The sequence below is a fragment of the Nicrophorus vespilloides genome, unplaced genomic scaffold, assembly GCF_001412225.1.
Source record: "Nicrophorus vespilloides isolate i.1.1-1 unplaced genomic scaffold, Nicve_v1.0, whole genome shotgun sequence".
Taxonomy (NCBI): Eukaryota; Metazoa; Arthropoda; class Insecta; order Coleoptera; family Silphidae; genus Nicrophorus; species Nicrophorus vespilloides.
Genome location: NW_017097046.1, coordinates 1 through 20163, shown reverse-complemented (window position 1 = coordinate 20163; position 20163 = coordinate 1). Strand labels below are relative to the sequence as shown.

General features: G+C 30.4%; 2 protein-coding genes across 2 annotated transcripts; both read right to left on the bottom strand.

Moving 5' to 3' along the window:
* Positions 1-15350: 15350 nt before the first annotated feature.
* Positions 15351-16118, bottom strand: LOC108558761 (UPF0746 protein DDB_G0281095-like). The gene has a single exon (XM_017915776.1). It carries the CDS (start codon positions 16116-16118, stop codon positions 15351-15353), a length of 768 nt encoding a protein of 255 aa, XP_017771265.1.
* A 112-nt stretch (positions 16119-16230) lies between these two features.
* On the bottom strand, positions 16231-17588 carry LOC108558760 (aryl hydrocarbon receptor nuclear translocator homolog). The gene is made up of 2 exons (XM_017915775.1): positions 16316-17588; positions 16231-16256 (listed from the first exon to the last, which is right to left on the bottom strand). Exons 1-2 carry the CDS (start codon positions 17586-17588, stop codon positions 16231-16233), a joined length of 1299 nt encoding a protein of 432 aa, XP_017771264.1.
* Between the last annotated feature and the right edge of the window lie 2575 nt (positions 17589-20163).

Here is a 20163-nt window from a genome sequence, read left to right as displayed (position 1 = left end):
ATATATATATATATACACACCTTCATCTCGCTTTCAGCGCGGAAATAATTATTTTATACTTTCCTCCTCAATGTTATTTTTTTTCTTGTGTCGACGTTGGGCGGAAAAATTGCGACAATAACTAATTGGCGGAGAGAAAGAGTAGAGGAAAAAAAATGAACACAGACGTAAAGAAGATCGATAGATATTTTTTCGGTTTAATGAGGCGAACGAAGGGCCACTCGAAGCTGCTGTAAATTTAGGGTTTGAAACGAAGAAGAAAAAAAAATACATTGAGTGAGAAAAATTGCACGCATACTTTTCTTTTTTTCATTGTTTTTTTTTAAGCTTGTATCTTTCAAAAGAATCTTTCAATTAAGCTCCGGATGGTTGTGCCAAGTGAAAAACAATTCCACTTGAATTATCACCATGAATTGCAATTTTCAGATCGAAGAATTTCATAAAATTAACTATAATCAATATAAATTTATCTTAGTTTTACTTTGAAATGATTTAATTTATTTGTTACATAACAATAATTAAAATTGTGAAAACAAAAACATCAAATAACATAAAATAATTAATTAATAGATTTGCGAAAAATGAGTTGTGAAAATCTAAGTTTAAATTGAAAAAAAATTGTATAAATAAAAAAAATAATCAAATTGTATTCACTGAAACTTTCTAGTAATTTACATTTTCTCTTAATTTTCCACATAAATAATGCAAATAACTTTGTGGGAAATAAGTTATGAAAATCTTAATTTAATATGAGAAAAGTTTGGTTACACATAAGTTCTATATGTTTTATAATAATTTTGTTATGAGAAAACTCAATTTACGCATTAATAATACTAACAGCTTTTGTGAAAATCAGATTTTGGATAACATTTAAGTTGGATAAACATCAAATGTATTTGGTAAACTTGCTGAGTAATTCTTTAATTCTACTAAAATACTGCGGGTTAGATCTTTAATGCGAACTTTCTGATAGCGTCGATTCATAAAAGAAAACTATGTCACATAACCGTTTCTGTAATGATGTTTTAGCCCAATTACCCCCCGAACTCTGGAGTCGTCTGCAAAGCTATTAACCCATCCTGTCTACCGAAAACATGGAACTAAAACCCTATGCTCTGAACAATATAATAATAATAAAAGCGCGTCGGAATTTCTATACGCCTGTTGGAATTGTTAATTTCGGTAATTGCAATATTTTACGAGGAATACGACATAAACGCATATGATTTATAACAGTTTAACTAACAAATAAATCGCACAACAAAATTCATGAAATATTCGCGAAACGCGAAGCGTAATTATGGTTTATTACATCACCGGTCCATTCCTGCTTGGGCATTTATGAAATACAACGTAGCCGTATTTAACCAAATGTTTATGCATAGATTTTAATCATCAAATTATTACATAACACAATAAAGGTGGAATTACATAATAACGTTGATTAAATTTTGATACAACATATTTAATAAGTTATATAAATTAAAGAGTTTTTGATATTTATAAAAACCATTAGGGTACTGACTATGATCTTTAATGCCGGAAAAAGAAAATCACATAAAATTAAACTCTACATTTATAAATACTCACAGTTTTTGTACTAAAAACGTATTGTTTTCAAATAAATGAAAAGTGAAATAAACACAAAAGGTTTTGTTTGATTGACAACTTAATACTTTATATAAAAGCATGGGAAAAAAATAATGAATCAGTCGCACATTCGAAATATTCGTATAAATTTTTTTAACAAAACATAAATGGATTTCAAATTTTTAAAAAATACGCATTTTTGTTACATGACTTTTGCGTATTTCTACTCTCAATTCGCTAATGGATTTTCATTCACGTTTCGTCACTATTTGCATGCTCACAAATGTTGTAATTGTTCGACGCAAATATGTAAATTTTTACTATTTACGCATACAATTGTAGTGAAAATTGATCATTTAGTATAATTTGATTTAATTAATAAATGAAAATGTTACTTTTTAATTTCATATTTTATTAAGAAATATTGTAAATTCGAAGAGAATATAAAGAAGTTACTAAATATAAAGAGGAAAAAAATGTTCAGGTAAAAATTAATAATTTGGAGGATCAAAAAGGATCGAACTTTATAATACTATCAAAAGACATTAATTAAAACAAAAGCTTAATAATTTAACAAAAGCGGAGCAGAAATTTGTAATATTGCAACTAAATGAGAAATTACCCCAAGATTTGTTTTATTTTTCATTTAGCAATCTCCGCTTTTGTAAAATACGACGCGAGTTAATTAGAGCGAGAAAAAATGTCATAGGAAAGCAAAAAAAAAAGAAACTTTAATAATACTTTTTTCCTTTGTTTGATCCTTTTGTTGCCACTTTTCCACCTTGTTTTTACCTCCTCTTCTTTTCATTAATTAGACGCAACTCCCGTCTTATTAAACTGGCAAATGGACGTAGATGAACAAAACTTTATTGTTCCCAGGATTGCGTAGAGAACAAACGGTTTGACATCAACGAAATAATGAAGCGCAATTGCAAATAAAGGAATGCTTATTATATCCATGTAGAAATCAAAATATGAAAAATGTTGATGTCTTCTTTAATTTAATAGAATTCGAGAAATATCAGTCGTTATAGGTAAAAAAAAGGAATGAGTTTAATTTACATTTGTTTTTATAGAAAATTTTTAATTAAACCTAACAAAAGCGTTTATCTTTTCTATATTTGTTTGCTGCGAATTGTTGAATAATATTTCTCATTCTGTTTGTATTCTTTTGTATCTTTTGTGTACAAATTCAAGCATTGAAAAGACTAATTCTACCCATGATTATCCCATACAAACAAAATGAAATTATACGGTTAGAAGTGAAAAAAATATGAATTAACCTTTCACCAATTATTAAATAATTTAAATAATTCTAATTAATTATATAAATTGTTAAAAATCTTTCTGTTAAAATTTAATTAAAACATTTACTTACATTTTCTTTTATGACAAGATGTAAAATATTTGTACGGAAATGTAGCTAGATCATATTGTTGGAATTTAATGATGAATTGTAATTTAATAGCAGATGACAGAGAGCTGGAAAGGAAAATATGATATCTGGGTCATAGCTATGTACCAATTAGTCTAAATAAAAGAGAGAGAGAGCACAAAAAATGTGTATTCTCTCTGGAATAAGTTGAGTATTTCTGTGACAACGACAATACTTGTTGAATAAATAAAATAATCAACTATTTTTTTAAAAAAAGTAACGTTTAATTTAAATAACTGTTAATTTAAGAAATAATTGAAAAAATAAATTGTGTTTGTAAATTAAATTATTTACTTATTGCAAATTAATTAAATTGTTGAAGAAACAATTTCATAATTAGTTGGAAATATTTATGGAAAAAATGAACACCTGCGAAACACTTGCATAAATCGCTTCGCGTTTGTTGAATTTATTACAACTCTATAAGAGGAAACAAAGTTGCTTCTGAAATATCTTTTTCGAGATGTTTTAAATAAAATATACCATTAAAATGGATACGATATTCAAAGCACTTAAAAAAAACGTCGATAAAGTAGAAAAATTGTGTTAATTTCTAAATGCTCTTATTAAAAATACTATATTACAATATTACAGTTTTTTTCATTGTAAATTTACTGAATAAAATATACTTTAATTGAGAAATATTTGTTTTATAAAATGGCAATTTTCAAATACACAAATTATAAAATATGGATGTAAAATTGATTTATTTTATTCATTCTATCTTATGGCATTTAATTAATAATTAAATTTAATTGTTAGTAAATTAAAATTGGATTTGTTTAAGTTTTAGTTGAAACAAAGATACATTTTTGCAGCTGCAAACATAAGAAAACAATAGAATCATTAAACACCTGCGTTTTTATTGAACACCTGCGTGAACGTCTGCAATAAGAAACACCTGCATTTAATTGAAAACCTGATGAACACCTGCATATAATTGAAAACCTAATGAACACCTGCGTTTTTATTGAATACCTGCGTAAACATCTGCAATAAGAAACATCTGCATTTAATTGAAAACCTAAATGAACACCTGCGTTTTTATTGAAGACTTGCATGAATTGTTTCAATTGTTAGTAAATTACAATTGTCTTTGTTTTAGTTTTAGTTGAAACAAAGATACATTTTTGCAGCTACAAAGATAACAAAACAATAGAATCATTAAACACCTGCGTGAACATCTGCAATAAGAAACACCTGCATTTAATTGAAAACCTAATGAAAATCTGCGTTTTTATTGAACACCTGCGTGAAATCTGCAATAAGAAACACCTGCATTTAATTGAAAACCTAATGAACACCTGCATTTTTATTGAACACTTGCGTGAATATCTGCAATAAGAAACACCTGCATTTAATTGAAAACCTGATGAACACCTGCGTTTAATTGAAAACCTAATGAACACCTGAGTTTTTATTGAAAACCTAATGAACACCTGCGTTTTTATTGAGCACCTGTGTAAACATCTGCAATAAGAAACACCTGCATTTAATTGAAAACCTAATGAACACCTGCGTTTTTATTGAACACCTGGGTGAACATCTGCAATAAGAAACACCTACATTTAATTGAAAACCTGATGAACACCTGCGTTTTTATTGAAGACTTGCATGAACATCTATACAAAACGAACCGAAATTTCATAACGAAACGTATTTCATAATAAAATTTCATAATCCGTTATGTAAAATGTGTAACGGTTTTGATATTCACTTAATAAAAATTACATCAGGATCGGACAAGGAATGCGAAAAGTTTGAAAAACCGCGTACGAGCGGTTACCCGGCGCATCCATCCCTCTTTCTCTCACTCTGATTTATTTCGTTTCGTTTTGCGCAACGTTTTCTGAATAGTTTAATTAAACTGAGCAATTCCATATCACGCCGAATCCAATTTAAAATGCTCACCTCCTTCAACAGAGATGATTAATAAATACATTTCCATCCACAATTCACAACTCCAGCACTCGCTCGTCTCTCCTAATTATTGCCGCTAATTAAATTCCACTTGGGGAAAAAATATATTAGCGAAACCTGTGAATTTCGATTGGGTTTAATTAACCTGAGAGGTAACTTTAATGAACACTTGTGAACGTACGTTCTTTATTTTTTTTAACTAAATGAATCGTCAATTTTTAATTAGATTTGATGGCATAAATTATCAATTAAAACAGTTTTATATAATTTTCATAAATTCTCTTTTATAAAATTGATTTTAACACATTTTTATATAAAAATTGACATTTTCGATTTTAATCAAAATAAAACTTTATATACAGTTTGCAGATTAATTATTAATCTTACATAAGAAAATTAAAGAAGAAACTATAATATTTCCAATAAATCTATTAGCAGATTTGTAGTATTCATCATCATAATCTTGTAATAAGCTGTCAAAGTTGAGTAATGAAGCAATAGTCAAGAAAATATTTAAATCATTTTACTATTATTTGATAAAAAAAATATATGTAATGGTAATATATTCTTTTTCTTCTGATTTTTCGTGCGACTTTCATCTCGGTAACTTAATAATATATTTTTTTGTCGGTTGATAGAAAATTTTTGCGTCTCGTCAACCCTTGGGATTACGTGTGAGCATACTCGAAGACGTTCGACAACAGAGAAAAAAAAATTGTATATTATTACATTATGCGTGTGCGTATATGAAATTGTGGAATCGGCGAAAGTGAAAATGTTAACGTTTGAGCAGCGATTCCATTAACTTTAACGAGCCCTTAGCTCCAGATATTCTGCGTAAATATAACGAAAACTTGGCCATTTATTTATACGTATATACAGGGTTATATATATTTTTTTAATATTATTGTAATATTGGTACTTTTATTATAGGGAGATGACTATAAAATGATCATTTGGGAAAAGTTCTTAAATTGAGAAACACGTGTTACGAAACTCGGTGTTCTTGCAAGTGTTTCATAGGTGTTTAAGTGTTTACGTAGGTGTTCAATTAAAACGCAGGTGTTCAATTAAAACGCAGGTGTGCTCGCAGATGTTCAATTAAAACGCAGGTGTGCTTGCAGGTGTTCAATTAAAACGCAGATGTACACGCAGGTGTTCAATTAAAACGCAGGTGTACACGCAAGTGTTCAATTAAAACGCAGGTGTGCTCGCAGGTGTTCAATTAAAACGCAGGTGTGCACACAGGTGTTTAATTGTTTTAAGAAAACTTCCTATTTTCATTGATAAAGCAATTTAATATTATAATTTGTATTTTGTTCTTTGTTCTTTTCAAGACTGTTTTTTTTATTTAATTTGAACTGTGTGCATTTACAATTAGCAAGAAATAATGATAATAGTAAAATTTCATTGAAGAAAATTTAATTTACATTTCACACAATTGATTTTGATTATAAAATTCAATATTATTCTCTTTATTAAACATTCAATAAATTATTTACTTTTAATCGAATTGGAATGTAATAATTTTAAATTTATATTCTTTAAAATTACTTCATGAAATGTTTGCTCTTAAGATTCTCTCATTTTGCGAAGAAAATTAAATAAAACTATATCTTGAAGCCTAAATTTAGGTCAAAATATTCCTTTAATATGTGTGTTTTCTTTTATTCTTCGTCTCGTACAATAATTACACGATTTCTTAATAAACTCTGCCGTGACTCTGCAAAGGAAAATTCCATTCCCAGTATTCAATCGACCAGAAAATGGAATTTTCGGTCGAAATTCCCAGTGAGGTTAACGAGTTTCATCATATATATATATAAATCTATAAATCTATATTTCGTCCCATAGAAAACACACATGCAGCAACTAATTGAAAAATAATTGCTAGTAAATGTTTGTACTTTTTTTCCCATTTGCAATTAGAATTTGATATCAACATAAAAAGAATTTTGATATTAATTATTTCATGAAATATAATGAAAAATCTTATAAATTTAATGAATAAAACTATTTAATATTTATATAACACAATTAAATGTAATATAACAAATAATAATGAACTAATGAAAAAAATTAAATAATTTCCAAAAAAGTTATAAAAGTAGCTTAAAAATTATGATTTGTTTTAATTAAGATGAGATTAAATGATAATCAGAACTGTGGGATTATATTAATCTGTGCTTTAATAATTCCAGTTTTTGATTGATGATATTAATTATTGGAGGGTTAATATAAAATTAATTAATTTATTTTCTTAATGGGTAGGTGTAAAACTAAGGGTTGTTTTTTTCTAAAGAAATGGTCGAGCTGTAATCCTGCGGGATGGAAATTTGTCGCGTACAAGTGAATTAAGAATTCATAAACATGGATGCGGAATTTATAGTGGTTTTAAAAATATTTGCATCTTTTATAAATCAACTTTCCCGACGATCCCATCCATCGAGAGATTATTTAATCAGAAATTTAAAAAATATTTTAGCAAGTTTGCACTGGCAATAAATTTAACAGTCAATTTTCACACCTGAATTTTTATTGTTATTGATAATGTTATCACAAAACTTATTTGATAATGTAATTTTCATAGTAAATAAATTTATTAGATTTTAAACATAAATTTATCATTTTGACCAATTATTTACTAAAAAAAACAGAAAAAAAACAGGCTCATTCGAAAGATTGGAATTTCTAGTTTAACTAAGATTTTGAATTATATATTTGGCGTGAGCATTAATTGAGTAATTAGATAAAAAGTGAAGCAGTGAAAAAAAAAATTAAAAATTGCTATATCTCAGTTAATAATAAATTTTATGTAACAGTTGTTATATCAAAATATGCACAAGAATAAACACGTTTTTTATGTAATTATCAAATACATGGAATTTTGTATACTAGTTGAGTTAGGTATGTTACAATGACTAAAGTTAATGTTACCTTTCAGTTACAAAGTAGGCGTTGTGTGGTGATGATGGTTGGATAATCATCTAGGTCAAACATTCGAAGAGGGTCTTTTAAAAACAAGACCGATTTATATAATCAATTTTTACACGTGAATTTTTATTGATAATGATTTTATAACACTTATTTGATAATGTAATTTTCATAGTAAATAAATTTATTAAATTTGAAACATAAATTTATCATTTTGACCAATTATTTACTAAAAAAACAGAAAATTAGAGAATTTATATATCTGATAGTAGGCTCATTCGAAAGATTGGAATTTCTAGTTTAATAAAGATTTTGAATTATCTATTTGGCATGAGCATTAATTGAGTAATTAAATAAAAAGTGAGGCAGTGAAAAAAAATAATAAAAATTGCTATATCTCAGTTAATAATGAATTTTATGTAACAGTAGTTATATCAAAATTTGCACAAGAAAAGACACGTTTTTATGTAATTATCAAATAGATGAAATCTCGTACACAAGTTGAGTTATGTATGTTACAATGACTAAAGTTAATGTTACCTATCAGTTACAAAGTAGGCGTTGTGTGGTGATGATGGTTGGATAATCATCTAGGTCAAACATTCGACGAGGGTCGTTTGAAAACGAAACCGATTTATATAATCAATTTTTACACCTGAATTTTTATTGATAATGATTTCACAACACTTATTTGATAATTTGTAATTTTCGTAGTAAATAAATATAATTGATTTATTTGATTTTAAACATAAATTCATTATTTTTTTCTTTATTTCATTTTGACCAATTATTTACTAAAAAAAAAACAGAAAATAATAGAATTCATATATCTGATAGTAGGCTCATTCGAAAGATTGGAATTTCTAGATTAATTAGGATTTTGAATTATGTATTTAGCATGAGCGTTAATTGAGTAATTAGATAAAAAGTGAAGCAGTGAAAAAAAAATAAAAATTGCTATATCTCAGTTAATAATTAATTTTATGTAACAGTAGTTATATCAAAATTTGCACAAGAAAAGACACGTTTTTATGTAATTATCAAATAGATGAAATCTTGTATACTAGTTGAGTTATGTAAGTTACAATGACTAAAGTTAATGTTACCTATCAGTTGCAAAGTAGGCGTTGTGTGGTGATGATGGTTGGATAATCATCTAGGTCAAACATTCGACGAGGGTCGTTTGAAAACGAGACCGATTTATATAATCTTAATGCATGCATATGGATGTTTGCGTTCAGATTCAAATCAGGATTCAATATAATTTAATGCATTCATTGGAGTGGAAATTATGAGTGGGCCCCGGATCCGTATGCCATGTATTTCCCAGCGGTGTCATTTCACCGACGACCTTAGGGATTAAAGAATTCAAAGCCTTTGCAGCACGAAAACCGCAATTAATTACTTCACAATCTTCAACAACATTTAACATCAACATTTCTGTTTCCACAATTGAAAAAAATAAATGCATTAAATGAACGAAAGCAAACAAGAATCGATACTAATTGAATTTGCCCCAAAAGAATGCTATCGTTTGCATCAAAATTCTATTGTATTGTTGTTGTTTTATTTTGTCATCGTTTCAGCAAAAAAAACTAAACGCGTATTCGAAACAATGCAGGGAAATGAAAAGTTCGCGGAAATCAGTTAATTAAAATGTTTTTACTTTGCGAAGAGAAGAATGGGAGAATAAATAAAAAGAAAAACAGGAGTAATACTAATAAGAAGGGCGTACAAATCCGTGGGGATTTTCTCTTAATTGTGTTGCCTCAACTTCTTTCCTTCCACAACTTTTCTTTTATTCCATTACGTGGTTATTATTCAATTTGTACTTTTGTCTGACAAACGTGTATTTTTAAAGGGATGAGCGGGATAATTTCGGGGATTCCGTGACTTCTGTTCACTAAGAAATATCCAGAACTAATCAGAAGTTTAGGTGTGTGTGCGTGAAATTATTCTCAAACTACTGCAGATAACTTAATTAAGTTCATATTTGATCATCAATCAGAGATTTGTGATTACTATAATAAAAATTATGATTTGCTAGGTTATTAATTGAATGAGATTATTTTAATGTAGATATGTTATTTTTGGTTAAACTTTGAGTAAAGGACTGGCTGTGTTTGCTTATAATTAGGATGGCTTTAGTGTCGCGTTAATTGGGGCCGCACGTAATTAGTTAAATTTCGTAATTGTTGAAATAATTTAAAGGGGTTTATACATATATACACACACGTATAGAACGGAATGGTGCGGTCGGACAGGATTTGCGAGGCGTTCCAACAATTCCAGGAATGTCTGCCAGCAGGCGACGTCCGAAGATGGAAATTCCAATCTACATAGATTAATAGCAATATGAAGTTTTCGGCGCGATATTTATTCAGATTTCAACGATGAATGGCAGACGTGTTTCGCTTCAAAATATAAATTTGAAAACGCGCGCGCGGTTCGATTAGACGGGTTTCCGCCGGAAATGGTGCTTTATGCGCGCCGAAATAACCTCGCACCCGGAAATAACTAATACGGCGACAAATAAGCCGAAAACGCGGGATTTCGTTACGGCCCCAATTTCCAGACAAATTGTGTCACACTTATTTTTTATTTTTGTACAATTCGATTTGCATTTGCACAAACGAAACCAATTTTCCGTGTTCACGTTTGATGTTACTTTCTTTTCTTTTCTTTTCTTGCTCAGTTTAAGGGAAAACAAAGAAATAATGAGACCTAATTTATATAAATTTATGGAAATGGAAGTGTTTGCGTCCTTTTATCTTTCAAATTTAATTGATTTCTGAATACAAAAGTTACGAAACTTAAAACAATATAAAGTTCAATAAACTAATTGAAACCATTAGATCTTTCCCAAACTATGCCTAAATATCCTAAACTAATGTAAAGTCAATATAATATGACCTCAGATAATGTAAACTAAACTAAATCTTAACTTGTTAATTAAGTTAAACATTGATAAAAGTGTATTCGTTATCTATTTTTTATTATTTTTTTAATTATATAATTTAATTAAAGAAATCACGAGTATTTAAAAAGTTTTACTAAGAGATTTTTTGAGATTATATTTCTTGATGAAATGAAGAAAATATAGGAACTCGTTATCCCTCGTGAATCGCCGCAATAAGAAGAAATAAATCGATCTGAAGAAGTACAAAAAAAAGATAGAGACCACCGGCAATTTGCAACAATCATTTATTTTTTCTCTCTCGCCGGATTTCTGCCCCTAATCCGAGCCGAAAGGTCCATCCGACAAGATTTTTTTCTTCTTTCCCTCTTCGTTGTTGTTCTTCTCATCCCAGCAGCCTTCATCTTTCGTGCACGGTGACTCGATGATGAAAATGTAGGGTGCAGCGAAAGCCAGCCGTCTGCGGGCTCGGAAAGGGCTCGTAAATCCCGGATGCGAGCCCTTAATCTTTTATTTTCGTTACGGAAACTCACCTGGAAATGCGCGAAAATCCTTCCAGAGATTCCATAAAAACAATTTAGCAAAATGCAATTTCAAAAGCCGTAAAAATAGAAACAATAAAGCATAATCTGATTTGTTTGTATTACATTTTATAAATTTATTTTATAAAACAAATCATGATTTAATCATGAAGCTTTAATAGATTTAAGTGCAAATAATGAGCTAATTGTTACAGTCGGTTAAAAGCGAAAGAAGTTTGAGAAAAAAAAATATAAATACAGAGAAAAGTTTTAATTTACAAATTGTGCGTGGGCGGAGAGGCAGAAAAGTTTCGCTATTAAACTGGCATTAGATGTGGAACTTTTCCTGGAGGCTGGAAAATTAAAGCAGCGATTGTCCCTTTTTTCGCTCACATTGTTTATCTTTTGTTTTGTTGCATTTTTGTCTCCCACGGTTTCAGCATGAAAGAGCGTAATTTGTTTACTCGAATATTTTAAATTTCGCGCGTTTTTATCTCTAGAATTAATTGTTTGCTTTACTAGTTACATTAGTATATATGTAATTGGTGTGTGTTCAAAGCAATGGCAAAACATTCTTATGAAAAATAACAATTTGTTTACTAGAATATTTTATATTTCGCGCCTTTTCATCATTAACAGAGAAACGACGGTTTTCTCGTTTTTTTTTCAGTTTTTTCAGTATTTCGTGAATTTCTCAACAACCCCTAAAGATAATTATATCATCGACCACTCCTATGAAATCTGAATATCTCACCTTTCCAACGCGCCTAAATTCATCTTTATAGTTTCATCGAGTCGCGTGTTATAAGCTGAAGAACATTTTATTCTCGTTTTTTATTCAGTTTTTACAGTTTTTCGTGAATTTCTCGACAAGCTGTAGAAATTGAAAAAACAGAGAAACAATGTTTGTAGAATGATTGTTAATGGCTCGAAAACCCCGTGAATTTCCCGCTGTAACAGTGAATACGAGAAACAGTAAATATACAAATTTCAAAATAATAATTACATTCTGCATACTTTTGTGACAGTATTAATTGCATTCTCTTAAAATCCGCGCTTTTATATTGAAATGAACTAAAATTAACGTTTTCTTACACCATAATTACCAATTTTCCTCAACGTCACTCAAAGTTTTTTATTTTTTTTTAAATTAAGGCTCTGAATATCAGTCAATTCTGCCACCCGTCGACTTTAATTCCTTTCTGTCTGGAAGGAAGGAAGAAAGGGGAGACCGCAGTAAGAAAGGAGGAATACATCGCGGAAAACAGCCCTTCTTATGAAATTTCTCCCTTTAGAATTTTAGGGAATACAATGAGCCCAAGTCATTAAAATATTTTCGTTTTCGCTTCATCCTAAGAGAGGAGAATGATGAGGATTAATATTATTCCGTCAGATGACTTTTTCTTTTCTTTACGCAATTTTTTGTTGTTGTTGTTGTTACGTACATTTTGATTTGCTAAAGAAAGATTAATGTATTTAAGGCAGACATTTTATTACGTTAATGCTTTAAGAAGAAGAAAAAAATGTATATAAAGGAAAATATCTTAATTCTTATTTAATTATTTTTTGTTTCAATTAGTTTTATAAAATATTGAAAATAAAGATGAAAAAAAAAATGTAAATTTACTTTATGTAAGTTTGAATGTAATAATTAGAAGTGTAATTTAATGCTAAATATAGCAAAGTGATGTTAAGTTCAGTTGATATAAACAATTGTTATTGGAGGGAATTAATTAATGGATTATGAAAGGTCCGTTGTTTGATGTTCGGTGAACAGGTCAGTTTTGTATACGTACGTGATTCAGTTCCACAAATTTGAACCTAAATTAGTGTTAAGTCGATTTGCGAATATGTGAGAGTGCGTTAAAATATGTTTGGTAGAGAGGCAATAGTGCGTAGTATAGATAATAGAACCGCACATCCACGGCGCGTAACAGCGGTTTGAAGTGTGGTTAGGCCCATCCTGTGTTGCGGTCACAGCATCACATCCTATCACAACACACGAAAGGGCAGTTGGGGATGGCGAGATTGAGAGGGAGGTGGTCGAACCCATCATCATCCCTCTTCATCGCAATCTAAAACCAAATACCAACTAACGAACAGCCCTAACAGAAAATCATCATCCTACAGCAACATCAATAGACTTTCTCCTCGTCTACAATTAAGTAGCTTACTTAATACCGAACCGGGACCAATTAAAGCATGATTACTACTACTACTACTATAGTTTGCGAAGTCTGGGGATGAGGGCTTTGATGGAGAAGGCTCGGTAAAAATATCGAAATTCCGGACCATTCATATGTAAAATTGATGATGGCTGAGCGTTTTGTGTATAGGCGAGAGGAATTTCATTTCATGCACACGCGTTTGATAGTGGCTCCCTTCCTGCATGTGTGTGTATACATGCGGCTTCAGAAGCTCTGCTCAAAATTTATGTGTGTGTATATCGGTTATCGACTCGACGAAGAGGAAGAACCGCGATATAAAAAAAGGAATCGCGCCACCCACAACCATCTTTCCAATACACCCCCCTAAAAGCCAACGACATCCTTGTATTTAGAAGTATATACTCAAAGGATATCTACTTGTAGCCACTCACTTCCTTGACTCGTATGTTATTAATCTTATAATCTACACTTCAACATTACGTATTTATGTCTTCACGTCTTTGCATTTGATTTAATTACTCGATATGTATAAAATTCTTAAGAAAATGAAGCAAATTAGAGATAAAACAATTGTCTTTCAAATAAGCCTACTATCATACTTGTCCTATAAATCATTATTCAATAAAAACAAACTTTCAAATTTGAACATTCCATAATTACATAAGAAGTTGCAATAATAATTATAAGCTGAGAAATATACATTTTTATACAAATTAAAGACAAACTTATGACATTTGTAATACACTTTTATTAATTTACCAAATTTTTGTTATTTATACAGTTAATAAAACTTTAATGTTTCTTAAACGTTTAACAAGTATTAAACAAAATTTATATAAGAATCCAAGTAACAATGTATGTTGCGAACAGTTTTCATATTAATATTGAGTGAATGACAGTATCAAAGGCTTTCTAACGCCCACTAAACTGAACACACTTGACTTCAATAATGTTTGTAATATAGTTTGTAAAGTGTAGAAGCTTATTCGCCGATGGTCGAGCACTATATAGTCTTGTCGTAGTTCAAGCAGAACATATTTTATAAAAGTTTATTAATAATTATATAACAATTTCTTTACTTGTTTTCTTGAAATTTTTGATGAACAGAAAGTAAATATATTTGTTTATTAAAACAAATAAATATTAATAATTTATATTCACAAATTAATGAATTTATTATCAATTAAGAGACTTAATGTAAAATTTATTTAAACTATGAAATTTCCTGAAAATATATAATTGATTCTATTTGAACAGCAATTAAAACAAATAAATATTAATAATTTATATTCTGAAATTAATGAATTTATTATCAATTAAGAGACTTAATGTAAAATTTATTTAAACTATGAAATTTCCTGAAAATATATAATTGACACTATTTGAACAGCAATTTTGTGATTTGCTTAAAAAATAGAAAAAAACGGTGATTAATTAGCCATAAATCAATCAAAGAACATCTTGAGGATAAATTAATTAATCCCAATTTCGAGGGCGAAAAGTTTCGACTCGCTTAAATAAATATTTAATGTCGTATAATTAATGTACTTATTTTTTGGTTTTACGGGTAATTTAACAAGAGGCTTGCCGAGTTTAAATATTTTTAACAACCGGCTCGCGCTGGCTCCAGTCCTGTTCACATGTATACAATAAATCAAATGTCGAATTTATTTAAATATCTTTATTGTTTTTGCAATTGTTATCAATTTGATTGAAATTTCTTACTCGTATATTACAAACATAAAAAATATACATATATTTACACAATAATTAATAATTTAAGAGGATTCTACGCGCAGTGTTCCTAAAAAAGTATTTACAAGGTTTATTCTTTGTTGAGGTAATACCTTTTGTTTTGTCAGTTTCTATTTATACAAATGGTATAGGTCTTTCATATCATCTAATGAATCATTTGGCAGGTATTTATCAAGGAAATCAGCGATGGGAATATTACAAGTATCATCAATTGTGGCCGCGAGATCATCCAGAGATGCATATGCTAATTCTTCAGTAGTACATGCTGGGGCTGTGTTCTCTCTGTACTGTACTTGTTGATTAATGTTTTCAGTGTTTGCATAACTATCTAAAGAGTATTGTCCTTGAATGTTATGGATGTCATGAACATCATTTTGTACGTTGTGTTCAATTGGAGATTGCGTCATTTGTACTTTCGGCATTTGATAATTGTAGCCCATTTGAATGGGACTTGCAAACTGATTGGGATTTGACATTTGCTGCTCTTGCTGCAGCTGCTGTTGTTGAAAGTTCTGTCGTTGTTGCTGCAGCTGTTTTTGCTGTAGCTGTTGTTGTTGTTGCTGCAGTCGTTGATGTTGCTGTTGTTGTTGTTTATATTGTTGCATCTGTTGTCGCAGCTTGTGTTGTTGTTGCTGCTCTTGTTGTTGTTGCTGCAGCTGTTGTTGGTGCTGCTGTTCTTGTTGTTGCTGCAGCTGTTGCAACCTCTGTTGTTGTTGCTGCTGTTTTTGTTGTTGCTGCAGCTGTTGCAACCTCTGTTGTTGTTGCTGCTGTTCTTGTTGTTGCTGCAGCTGTTGCAATTTCTGTTGTTGTTTCTGCTGATCTTTTTGTTGCTGCAGCTGATGCAACTTCTGTTGTTGTTGTTGCAGCTGTTGTTGCATTTTCTGATGTTGCTGCTGCTGTTGTTGTTGTTGTTGTTGCTGCAGGTTTTGATGTTGTTGCTGTTGCAGCTTATCGAAGTATTGTTTTTGTAACATCGCGTTTTGTTGGTACTTATAATTTCTGCTTGAATTGTATTGCTGTTCAACATTATAATTTGGAGTATTCATTTGTGTACCCAAAGTCAATTGATTATTACTATTATTAATCACGTTGAAAACTGGAGCTCCCAGTGAATGCATTTGCACGTTTGGAATCACAGAATTTTCAAAAACTTTATCCGCTGGTTTTTGAACTGTTGCGGATGGATCTACGACCCTGAAATTTTTACACACGATGAACCTGATTTCATCGGTGAAGGGATTAATGTAGGACTCTCCATCGCAGTGAACCGTCGCGTATTGCCCGCTGACACCTAGCACACGATAAGAGGTCGAAAATTCTTTACCTTTGTTTTGTATAAGTTTCTCAAAATAATTCAAGAACTTTTGCTTGTCGGAAGGATGGACGAACTGCAAAAAGTTAAGTCCAATTATTCGGTCCGTATTATATCCCAGGTTGTTCAGCAAATTTCCGCTTGCATTCGTAATGCCTCCATTTAGATTGAGGACTGTTTCAAATGAATCTTGAATGGAATGATCCCTCTCGTTGGTTTCAGCAGATATCATTTTTCCGAAAACTATTAACTGACTATTAATTGACTGCTTCTTGGTGTTGTTGTTTATAATGTATCCATTGCAGTGGACGATGGAATATCCGAAATTAGGAGATTTTATGCGACACTTGAAGTTCCGTTTGGTACGGATCGCGTCTCTGTACTGCGGTACGCTGTCCTCCCTCCTCACAGTCCCTGTTTTCAAATCCAAGAATTGGTTCTTGGAATCTGGAAGTAACTGCTCTCTAAGAACTTCGTGGTCCTCGGTATGAACAAGATTGAATATATTTGTACCAATCCAAGCTTCGTTCTGCATCAACGTTTGATCACTCCGCGTATATCTGAAGATTATCCCTGTGGTACAGTCGATGGCAAGCACAAATCCTTTGGTCACATCAAACACGACGGAATTGAATTCCTTCTTTGTAAGGAAGAAGTCTTTGAAGTCCTTCTGCGAGTACTCACGCATAAGGTCTGAAGCGCACTGCAACACGTTCACTCTTTCCGGCCTTCTTATCATCACTTTCTTATTCTTCACGAAGTCTGACAGTTCGTTTATGAAGACAGCCATTTTGTTTCTACGACGTCTTTCGACTTCATTGTGACTTTCCCGTTTCTCCTTAGAGTTGCCATCGTCGGGGCTGTACTGCTGTATGTCCGAACTCATCCCGATCTTTGGATGCACTGCGATTAGGAATCTGATAATATGAGCGCCACCTACTCCTGATTTTGTAGCACTGTTTTCGCAGAAGAAGAAGTAACAATTTTTACCTGACCAATAAAACTTGCAAATTCTAAAGAATTTCACCGGTGTCATGTAAATGGGAAAGGTGAATATAAACAAAAATTCTTCGGTAGCAACAATATTATCTTCTTCTCTACACTTAATTATTCACAAACACTATACACATTACTTTCATAATCTACATGTTTAAAATATTTCAGAATTAAAAAAAAACACAACATAAATAAATAACAACAAAAAAAATTGTAAAACTGTTAGTTTTTCGGTTTAGCACAAATGCGAGTATTATTTTAAAATTAATATATTGCAAGCTAAATTAACAATTATTAATAACATTCAATAATAATACAACAATTGGTAAGAACAAAAACAAATGAAATAACCTAAAAATATGTAAAAAGTTCGAAAACACTTTGAAAATTCTGAGAAACCCTGTTGTTCCCAGAAGTTTCCTGAAATTCTGAAATTTTCACAGAACACCTTTTCTACTCATCGTTAAATTGTAGTTAAGAGCTTCTTCTTCTTCGGAATTCGAAAAGTATTAAACTTTAAAAATATATCTTACATATGAAACGTTGATTTATTGCAGAAATTTTGATAATTAAATTAACTTTACATTAATATAATGCACGCAGTGCGAAGACAGATTAAGTTTCAGGAGTGTTCGATAAGTGAAAATAATGCAACTCCCATTAACGAATCACTTATTTACACTAAAACTAATTCCAATGTTCAGTCGGAAGTTGCGCAACGCTCAACACCGGAAGTGTACTTCTTTGTTTTGTTTTCCAACTGAAAGTTTGCAAAAAGATGATACAATATTCATTAATCTCTGAACAGAAAATACTTTAAATCTATAAAGAATTCATTGATAATCTCAATCTAAATTTATCTACTAATTACTGAATTCCCTTTTCAATTAAGTTAATCAATTTATATAGTGCAATGACAATCAAAAGTTTAATTAATATTAATTAGATGTTTTCTTTTTCTTTTTGGAAACTGAAATGCCTAAAGTTTTTTTTTTTTTTAAATAAAATATTAACGCGCGCCAAATTGCAGAATTCCGTTATTGACGTCGAGTGCAGACGCGGAATCCACTTAATTGAATCAATTTACGACTGTGAATTGAATAATCCTGGCGTTTTATATGCGGCCGCGTATGCAAATGAGGACGGCGACACAACACACCGAAATTCGAAAACCGCATAAAATCCACGAATTTATTAAGCGCAAACACAACAGAACTGCCACGGTTAATTACCGGCGTCGCCTATTGTTAGCAAAATAGTTACGTAAATCAAAAACAGTTTGGAAGACTCTGAAAGCCTGTGCCACTAATTTACACGAAACATTATATTATTTAATCCACGAAATGGATATTTATTGCCGATCGATTTATTACTGCTATTAATCATTTATTATGTTTTATAAACGGAAAACTCTCAGGAGATTCGTTTTAATTATCTTTAATATTCATTAATATAAATTGGGACAAATCAGTGTAATTAATGGAAATAATATAAAAATAGAAGTATTTACATTTTATTAGTAAAAAGATATTTAGATTTTTATCTTGTTTAAAGTTTTCCAATTAAATTTTAAAATGAAAACGAAAATTGAACAAGTCCATCTCTTTAATTCCTAAGATATTTGCATCTGGTGGAGATGCTGTATCGATTGAATATTACGATACCAAAGGAAACCGTCTTCGGCCTTCCCAAAATACAAGCGTTCGAATTAAGTTAATGAAATTCTCGAATGGCTCTGAGAAATTCTAAAAGATTGCATAAGTTGTTCGAGCATCTCGAGGAATACTGGGAAATATGCGGAATGGAGAATTCAAGTGCATTTCATTCCTCTGTGTTTTGTCTATTTTACTCTTATAATTTAATCAACTTTGAAATTTCAAATAATTCAAATATTCTTGCAAAAATTATTATAATTTTTAATATAAATTTTGTATGAAATCATTAATTATTATATGTTTTGTATTAATATATTCAAAAACTTAATAAATCTATGATAATTTATAAAATTGTGAATTTTCTGTGCGAAAAACCAAGGAATCTCTAGGGACGTTGGTATAAATATTACAAAAGATTCGCTATGTTTCAAATTCAAAGGACGCTTTTGTCCGCTTATAAATTTCCTCGATACAATCTCTCATTTCCTACCAACATTCCTTTCACTTCTAGAATCCTCTCTTTCGACCGTCTTTATTTCCGCCTATATTATAAGAAAACGTCGATTTTATGATCATCCTCAGCACTTACGACATTTTTTTTTTTCAATTTCCTATACTCAATACACACTTATTATTAAAATTTAACAAATTCATTCCATAAACAATATTTATAGTCTCCTTAACCCAGCGTTTAATAGATAGAATGAATCTAATATATGTATATGAAAGCTGAATGTTTGGGGAATTTAGCAAGTATCGATATATTTCTGTGATTTTAGCCGTTTGGCTGTAATTCGTGTTCAAAGTTGAAAAAATGCGCGAAAAAGCAGTGTTTTTACATTTCATTGATTTTCTCGAAAACTATAATACATAGAATTAATCCTATATGTGCATATGGAAGCTGAATGTTTGGGAAATGTAGCAAGTATTCATACATTGCTGTGTTTTCATCCGTTTGGC

Bases quoted from the DNA above. Each gene is read 5' to 3' on its own strand.
- LOC108558760 (XM_017915775.1), bottom strand. From the start codon at position 17,588: ATGACACCGGTGAAATTCTTTAGAATTTGCAAGTTTTATTGGTCAGGT. The intron at 16,257-16,315 runs GTAATAATCAAT...AATGTTGAACAG, and splicing joins TTTCAACGTGATTAATAATA to CAATACAATTCAAGCAGAAA.
- LOC108558761 (XM_017915776.1), bottom strand. From the start codon at position 16,118: ATGCAACAACAGCTGCAACAACAACAACAGAAGTTGCATCAGCTGCAG.